The 9,393-nt window shown below is 35.2% G+C and overlaps 1 protein-coding gene across 1 annotated transcript; it reads left to right on the plus strand.

The window, feature by feature from the left end:
• The first annotated feature begins 384 nt into the window (after positions 1–384).
• On the plus strand, positions 385–8,814 carry LOC107487014 (uncharacterized). Its single transcript, XM_052262040.1, has 5 exons — positions 385–852; positions 2,752–3,258; positions 5,108–5,260; positions 5,620–5,691; positions 7,758–8,814. Exons 1-5 carry the CDS (start codon positions 504–506, stop codon positions 8,795–8,797), a joined length of 2,121 nt encoding a protein of 706 aa, XP_052118000.1. The 5' UTR covers positions 385–503; the 3' UTR covers positions 8,798–8,814.
• Positions 8,815–9,393: the final 579 nt, after the last annotated feature.

Genomic DNA, 9,393 nt, shown 5'->3' on the forward strand with positions numbered 1-9,393 from the left:
AATCGACTATACTATGTGTACATTAAAATCAGTCACTAAAATTAATATAAAATACATATTGAAAATAAATTAAATCACACATGTATTTATATACAAATACATTAATGACTAATTTTAGTGACTAATTTTAATATACAAATAATATTTTTTGTTTTTCAATTCCATTTATATTTTTTTAATAGTTTAAACCCTCACAAAAATTCAAATAGAAATTGAGGAGACTTAGACTACAAAAGCAGTCACATTTATAGATTATATAATAAAAGATAACTGTTTATAACATTAATTAAAAAAATTTGAAAAAATACATTTTTTAGGACTCTCTTGGTTTCTTCATATTGTGAATTCACAGTATAATTAACTAAGTTGACCAAATAACATTTCTCCCTCACTTGGTCATCCAAAAAATAGCAGAGAGAGACAGAGAATAGTAGTAGTAGCTTCCTCACCGCTCAAACTAAAGGCCGGTTCTCAATTCTCATCAGATTGTGAAGCAGTTAACGATGATGATGACGACGATGACGGCGGCAGTTGGATCCCGAGGAATAGTTAGTGAAGCACTCACAAAAGACAACTACGAGAACTGGAGTGTTCTGATGAGGAACTATCTCATGGGAAGAGGTCTATGGGACGTTGTGGAAAGTAATTCTCATCCTACGGCGGCTGCTGAAAAAGCATCAGCATCAAGAAAATGGAAGAGGCAGAATGCAAATGCGTTGCACATCATTCAACTCTCATGCACTTCAGATACCTTTGCTCAGATTAGACGCTTTCAAACCGCCAAAGAAGCCTGGAACCACTTGAGCGCGTCTTTTGGCTCCAACTTACAAGCCGACATAGATATTGAACAAGGTATGCTACCATGAAGGATGCCAGGACTGTCTTATTTTTTATGTTTAATTTAGAAGGGTTATGCTAGGTATATACAAAAATCAGCTACTAAAATTAGTTATTATATAAAATATATATTAAAATATAAATATACATTAAAAATAAATTAAATTATATATGTATTTATATATAAATATATTGGTGGCTGATTTTAATGACTAATTTTAATATACAAATAATATTTTTTTTTAAAATGAGACTCGAACCTACAACTTTTATATGAGTATATACTATTTGAATAATAATTTGTTGACTAGGCCTGTTTTATTAATTACAATTAATTTATCCTTTATATTAAAAAATTGATAAAATAATAAAGTAAGTGATTATTCACCCTCGATTTTATAATTTTTATAAAATATGCATGTATTCAATAACTTAATTTAAAAATAATTAATTTCTTACTTATCATTTTACTAATTTTTTTTTCCTTTTAGAGAATTTTGATCCAACTACAAATATCTGGTAGTTGATCCAACTACAAATATGTTAATTCAAAAACAATCCCCAATTAAAATACATATTAAAATATAAATTATACATTAAAAATAAATTAAATAATATAATTATTTATATATAAATATATAATAACTAATTTAATCATTAATTTTGTGTACATATATAATATTTTTATTCATTATTATATGCCATTACTCTTTATTTACAATTATAATATATTTTCTATTTCTGTATTTTATTCACTGTTATCAAACTTTTTTTTTTCAAAAACTTTAAACGGCTAACTATAAACACATATAAATAATTAGATATTTAACATACGGTGAAAATTTACATATAATTTAATTCAGTTTGAATAATAATAATTTAGTTCTACCTATTAAATTATGTAACAATTTTTAATAATTAATTTCACATAAAACAATTTTTTTATGAATTTTCACACTGATATATTTCTCATGCATATATAATTAAGGCTTTTTTTTTTTTAATTTGAAACGCCGATTCTATGTAAGTTTATTTTTGAAAATTCTTGGAACAATTAAAATTTAAATTTGTTTATTTTTTTCAAAAAAATTTATACTATATTATGATTAATTATTTATCATTAAAAATTTATATAAATGATTATATATCTACAAAACGAAAGGAATATTCTGTGCAAGGAGGGAGAATAATTTGTTTAGTGTGTGTCCTTTTCATTTAATACAATGATTTATGGAAAGGGAAAAAAGCTAGCTATAGAAGACATTATATGGAGGGATAGAAAAGAGTATAGACCCAAGTCAATTCTTGTTCATTTTGACGAAGGATAAGACATCTTGTCTAAAGAAAAGACATTTCAATTTTTAATTTTTTAATTTTAAGATAATATAATTTTTTTGTTAAAAAATTTATTAAATAATAACAAAAAACTAATTTTATAGAAGATTTTATTTGTAATTCGTTGTTTAGTTAATTACATTATTTTTATAAAATGTTGATTTTTTTTAAATACGACGGTTTTAAATTTTGTAGAAAAATTTATGATGACAACTATTATCACAGAAAGTATGATAATTTATACAACTTTTGACATGTAAAAGGTGTTTTTAAAATTAATTTCATACTTTTTTATTATTTATTATTAACCTTTACCTTTTTTTATTTTTTTAAATAAAAAGTAGTTTTCAATAATAAAAAAACTTAAACTTAATCTTAAAAAGTAGAACTCACGTACAATTAATTTAATATGAAATTAATAGCTGAATGATAATTTAATCAAATTTAATAAATTATTTAATATTCTTAATTAATCAATTTCACAAATTAATTGCACTTAAATTTTTACCAATAAAAATGTTAACAAAACTTTCTGGATAACACCTACCTATTTATTAGTTCATGTATATTTAATTGCAGGTGGTGTAATGGGCGGTGTTCCTAGACATTGCAAGTTGTTCAGGAGTGTGGAAGAGAATGATTGGAATGCAGTAAAATCAATCCTGAACATGGACGACATGGCTATATACTCCACTACGTCCCATTCTGGCAGGACAGTGCTCCACGTGGCGGCAATTGCTGGGCACCAAGACATGGTAAGGCAATTGGTAGCTGAAGGCAGAGAAAGATTACTTACAAGGCAAGACAACCGCGGTTACACGGCTTTCGCTCTTGTTGCTGATCTTATCGGCAACAGAAGCATAGCAAAGTGTATGGTTGAAGACACTAGTGTTGGTGGTCGCGCACAAGTGCTGCTTAAGATGAAGACCAAAGACGGCGAGATACCTGTTCTTCTTGCTGCCGCTATGGGCCACAAGAAAATGACTCGCTACCTCTATTCTAAAACACCCGAGAATATGTTGCTCAAGGATAATGCCTGCAATGCCGTTTTGCTCCTTTCACGATGCATCAGCGCTGAAATATTTGGTGAGTAAGTCTAAGGAGCGAGCGCTTTTATTAAAATTTTGTTAGTACTTAACCAATAAAAGAAGAGTAAGTAATTTTATATAATTTCACATCATAAAAAATACTAATTATGACTAATTGATAGTTACATATTGTTAGAATTTTGTTGAATTAGTCCCACATTAATTAGGATAGCAAATAGAGTGGGTAGCTTAGGTTATAAATATGATGCTAAGTTCTCCATATTTTTTGTACCAGTCAAAAACACTTAAAGCTTATATCTGACTTTTCTTTTCCTCTATACATTTTGATTAGAGAGTGTTGTGATGTGTAGTTAAATATTTGCTTTGAAAGTGTGGGTGTACTGGGGTGCCGATGTTAGAGAGAAATAAGTCTATGTGTTGTAACAATTTTCACATAGTGATATTCTCTGGTTGTCATTTGACAACGGCCGTGGTTTTTTCAAGGGGGAATGGTGTATTATTCCCAACAATGTGGTATCAGAGCTTCGGTTCGGTGGGATTTATTCTTAGTATGCTCTGTGGTTGCAGCCTAGTCTGACCTTCGGGGTTGATCTTTGGTTGCTGTTGTTGTTGCTGGAAGGCAGTGTGACACTGTGAGAGTGTAGTTTGGAAAGGTTCTGGCTAAGGAAAGACTTGGTATTTAAGTGTGTCCATTGTGACCCACCTCTCTTTCCTGGGGACCCTTCCTAGTGCACGGTCTGAGTTGTACTATTCCAATATATGGTTGCAACAATGTCAGGATATTCAAGTGCTGTGAAGGTTGAAATAGAGAAATTTGATGGAAGAATCAATTTTGGCTTGTAACAAATACAAGTCAAGGATGTGTTGATACAATCAGGTTTGCACAAGGCGTTGAAGGAGAAGTATCCTCATGGTATTGCCGCATTGCCATGGATAAGGATAAGTTGTGGCAATCGGGTCCACAAATTGCACACGGGCATTGGTTGGCGTTGAGATGCAAGGTGTGTGGCGGAGTTATGTCGATGGCTGAAGAACTTCCTGGAAAAGCCTTGAAAGTTGCACCATGAATTTTCAGCAAGGTTTCAATCTGTACCAAGGCAAAATGTTTGGAGTGGTCTAATTCCAAGTGAGTATACTTTTCATGGTGGAGTATGATAGTTCTCTGAACTATGATTGTCGGTATAGACAATGGCAGCAAAGAATTGTCGATGTTGACTATGGAAGCTGAAGATGTGTGACTATTTCAATCAAGGTGGAGATTGTTAAAATTTGGTTGAATTAGTCCCACATTGCTTAAGATAGCAAATGGAGTGGGTGACCTAGGCTATAAATATGAGGCTAAGTTCTCCATATTTTTTGCACCAGTCGAAAACACTTAAAGCTTGTATCTGACTTTTCTTTTCCTCTATACCTTTTGATTAGAGAGTGTTGTGAGGTGTAGTTAAATATTTGCTTTGAAAGTGTGGATGTACTGGGGTGCCGATGTTAGAGAGAAAGAAGTCTATGTGTTGTAACAATTTTCATATAGTGATATTCTCTGATTGTCATTTGACAACGGCCGTGGTTTTTTCTCCAGTAAATGGAGTTTTCACGTTAAATTCTTGTGTTGTGATTGTGTCTATTTTATTTTTCTGTAAAAGGTATTTTTTCAAAGAAAAATGATGTATTATTCCCAACACATATCACAAAATCTGCCGACTTTTTATCACTCCTCTTTATTATTTATGCCTATAATTAGTTATTAAAATTAAAAAATATAAACTAAAAATATATTTTTTACTAAATTAAAAAAATTAAATTAATAATTAAAAATAATAAATTCTACTAATATTTCTCTTGCATTTTAAAATGAGCTCTTCTAATTTATTGTTGGGTGGATATGGTAGATGTTGCTTTGAAATTACTACTACAACATGGGGATGTGCTACCCCTTACTCATGAATCAGAGTGTCTCCGGCCCTTAAAGGCATTGGTTCACATGCCTTCTGCATTCCCCAGTGGCACTAGGTTTGGGATTCTACATTGGATCTGTTACGATTGTGAGTATTGTCTTGTATATATATATGACATGTACATTAAAATATTCTTATATGAGATAATAGTTAAAAATTAGATGATTCAATGTGTTTAACTAAATTTTTTTAAAATAATAATATCAACTTCTTAATTATTATTTTTGGATAAAAACATTTTTCAAATTTAATATAATAGTAGTAGTAATAATTTCTTAACTCAAATTTGAATCCAAGGTTAGTAACTTAGTATGTTATGACCAAATATTAAAGTAGTAATAGGACCAAATATAATTTGATAATATAAATTCATGTGAAAGAAATACTCTTCTTTAAGAATGTAAGTATTTTTTACCTAACTACATATATTCTGTTATCATTCACAGTTTTAAAAGTAGACGTTGAGATCGTATCAAGTGTTCCTCTGGATAAAGGACCATCTATGAGAACTTTTGCAGGTATGTATTAATGAAATATATTATTTTTTCATCAAATGAGTTGAATTATGTCTGATCAAAATTACATCACATTAAGCAAGAAATAAACAAATTAAAAGAACGCATATTGAATTTGAATTGCCTAAAATTATATATGTGTATATATAATAATGTCGAATGTTAATTGATATAATTAAGAGTAAAAATAGTTTTTTTTTGTTATATATATATGTTACGGTGGGTAACCGGAGATTGATGGGTTGAATGGCGTTGGTTGGCTCAAATGTGTGAAGGAGGAGGATTTCGAATGGGTCTGCAACTCGGGGGTCTCCGTCCGACTTGTTCGTGTGAGGAGATGGGGGTGGTACCTGCAAAGACACTCCGATGCCTAAGTTAGCGAGAGTGTGAGCAGGTCTAGAGAGTATTGGACTTAGAGATACCTGAGGGGTGTCAGAGTATTTATAGTGGTGAACCAATAACCACCGTTGGAGTAGTGCCATATTTTTAGGGTGTTAACCGTCCCACTATCTTAGGGAGGTTAAGATATGGCTCGTGGAAGTGATTAGAGAGATTCTAGGGGCAGTTACTCATTTGAATGAGTGTTTATCCGCCAGCTAATCTCGTGCCCGACTTCCTTAGAACAGGTCGTGGTGAGTACCGACTTCATAGGATGAAAAGTGGTACTGGTGAGGCCCAACCCTTTGGATTAGGTCTTTTGCTCTATCCTGGGCCTTTATTATTGGGCCAGGATATGAACAGTGCCCCTACTCGAGCCCAACTTTTTCAAGATTTGGGTTCGAGTATTCTGCTCGGGGTTGTAGCCAACTTGTTTGGTCGTGTCCGTTAGGGATGTGCGTAGGTTTTGGTAACGGTGCATTCTCATTAATGACTGCCCCGCTCTTACCATTAGCCCCCTTAGCATGTTTATAAATACTTTTCCTCTCTTTCATTTTTTCATTTCTGCAATTTTTCAAATTTCTTCTTTCTTTGTTCGTGCTACACTCTTGTGTTTCGGAGACTTCTGCTTCTTCCAACCTTCATTTTTGGATAAAGGTTAGCTTTTCTTCTTTCGTAACATGCTTTGTGTTTGCATGCTTTTATTTTGTAGATAGATAGGTTGGTTTGTAGACTTTGGTTTCGTATTCCCTCCCTTTAGAGACCGTGTTTTTTATTTTCCTTTTCTTTTTTCTTTTGTAGGCTTTCGTCACCCTTTATAAGAAAAAGAAATGGCTTCCGTAGATGTTCTTTCTCAATGGGTTGATGTCACGGTCCTAGGGGAGGAACCCTTGGTTGATGCCGAGTTCATCACCCACCTTCGTACTCGCCACAGAATTTGTACTTCTGAGGAGGACGAGCCAAAGTATGAGTTGGTAGTCCCGGGTCCAGAAGACCGGGTTTGTTTTGGGAGGGCCAATGAGGCGGCTCCTCATTTTTTCTTTATGTATGAATGTATGATCACCCGTTTGGGTGTTTTTCTTCCGTTTTCTGAATTTGAAATGGCTGTTTTACGCCACTGTCGAGTTGTCCCTACCCAGCTTCACCCCAATTCTTGGGGTTTTCTGAAAATTTACCAATTTATAAGTCACGCTTTGGACTTTCCGACCTCTTTGAGGATTTTCTTTTATCTTTTCCACATGACTAAGCCCTTCAGTGGGCTAAATAACAAACAGCAATGGGTGTCTTTCCGAGCCATACAAGGTCGGAGAATTTTCACCCTTTTTGACGAATCCTTCCACGACTTCAAAAATTAATTTTTCAAAGTGCAAGCTGTAGAGGGTCACCACCCCTTTTTCTTGGATGAGAATTCTTTCCCTCGCTTCCCCCTCTATTGGTTGGAGGCCTCTCCCTGTGAGAAGTACGGTCTGGACGACCTGGATGAGGTGGAGGCGGCCATTGTGGGGTTTTTCCGAGAAGTGTGGGGGAGGGCCCCATACTTGGATACTAGGAAATTTCTCCTGGGATCGCCGACTTTTGTTCGGTCGAACTAGGTAGTTTTTATATATGTATATACATTTCTTATTTTCGACTTGTATCTGCCGACTTGAGGTTTGCCGACTTGTAATTTTTGCTAATTGTTTCTTTTGCAGATATGGCAAGGAAGAATGCTCAGGAATCTTACCAAAGAGTTCAGGAGGCTAAGGCAAGATCTCGGGCTAGGACTGGTGGTACCAGGGTGATCATCTCTCCTCCTCCTCCTCCTTCTCCTCCTCCTCCTCCTCAGACTATGGGAACTCCCTCCCAACCCATTGTAATTTCTTCAGCTTTGTCTCGGCCGCTCCCCTCTGCCCGACTTCCTTCTGAGCCAGAGAAAAAGAAGCGCAAGACTTTAGAGTCTGGCTCTTCTTTTGATGGTGGGGTTAAGGCAGATGCTCTTGCATTCGTCCGAAAGAACATTTATCCTCATATAAGTATGGATGATGTCTCTGTTCGGAACCACCTTACCACTCTGGCTGAGGAGAGTTTTAGGGCGGCGGGTGTTTGTGGCAAGCTCTTGGATATTTTTGAGAAGACTCCTCTCAACTCTTTGGGGTTAACCTCGAAGGTTGAGGAGCTGGAGGGAAGGCTTATTTCTTATCAAGAGCATGAGAGGGAGTTGAAGGAGGAGGTCGCCAAGCTGAGGGCGGAGAGGGATAGCCTTCGAGAGAAGGAGAGTAAGCTGCAAGCCCAATGCAATATGGAGGCGGGTTTGAGGAAAGCAGCACAGGAGAGTTATCAGAGCTTATTTCAAGATCTTGTGTCTGTGAAGAAGGATTTGCTGAACTCTCGAAATGCGTATGCCGAGTTGGAGGACTCTATCGCTGATGGTGCCGAAGAGGCTTGGAGGATTTTCAAGGAGCAGGTCGGAGTTATTGCTCCTGACTTGGATCTTTCTCCTTTAGATCCAGACAAAGTCGTCATTGATGGTGCTATTGTGGATCCTCCTGCCCCCGTAATCGTTTCCGAGTCAGAATTGAAGACTCGAGGGCAGAGGATTATTGAGTCCCCTCCTCGTTTCAAGGACGCTTCGAGTTCTTTTGTTGTTCCTCCGACTTCCTTTTCATCTCCCGTGGTTGCCTCTCTCCCCGATCCTGGTGGTGCTCTTCCTGACTCTGGTGGTGGTGATCCGTCTACTCCTCTGCAGAAATAACTTTTTTATGGCTATATGGGGGCTCGGCCTGTGAGTCCCCCCTTTTTTAAACTCTTTGTATGTTGTTTGTTGGTTGGTGTTTGTTGAACAATTTCTTGTGGCCTTTTAAGGCCGTTAACAAAATATTTAAAAAGCACCCTTTTTAATAAGGGTTTTAAATTAACAAAATAAATACCCTTTTTTGGATAAGGGTTTAAGTTACCTTATGCGTGTATGCTTTTCTGATTTTGATTTTTCGAAGTCCCCTTGATCTTTTTCTGAAAATCTTTCCCTTTGGCTTGTCTGTTTTCTGAGCCCTTTTGTTTAAGGAATTTTGGACAGTCTTTAAACTTTTTCCTAGATTTTTTCAATCTCTTTTTTGTTATTCTGTATACTCAACTTTGTTTTATTGAGTTCTTTTGACTTAGGTTATTTTTGCGATTCATTTTCTTTTCTACTCGGTTTTTTCCTTTCGACTTATGAGTCGGGATGTTTCCGAGTATTTTACGATCAACTTTTATAACCTCATTACACCGACTTGTACCTCATCGTTTTATCCTGACGACCATCTAGGTCGGTTCATGAGATTTTCACGTTTTGTTGAGCTTAAGTCGGCG

This window comes from Arachis duranensis, chromosome 5 (assembly GCF_000817695.3).
Source record: "Arachis duranensis cultivar V14167 chromosome 5, aradu.V14167.gnm2.J7QH, whole genome shotgun sequence".
In the NCBI taxonomy this organism is placed as follows: domain Eukaryota; kingdom Viridiplantae; phylum Streptophyta; class Magnoliopsida; order Fabales; family Fabaceae; genus Arachis; species Arachis duranensis.

Bases quoted from the DNA above. Each gene is read 5' to 3' on its own strand.
- LOC107487014 (XM_052262040.1), top strand. From the start codon at position 504: ATGATGATGACGACGATGACGGCGGCAGTTGGATCCCGAGGAATAGTT. The intron at 5,261-5,619 runs GTGAGTATTGTC...TATCATTCACAG, and splicing joins ACATTGGATCTGTTACGATT to TTTTAAAAGTAGACGTTGAG. The intron at 5,692-7,757 runs GTATGTATTAAT...TTTCTTTTGCAG, and splicing joins ATCTATGAGAACTTTTGCAG to ATATGGCAAGGAAGAATGCT.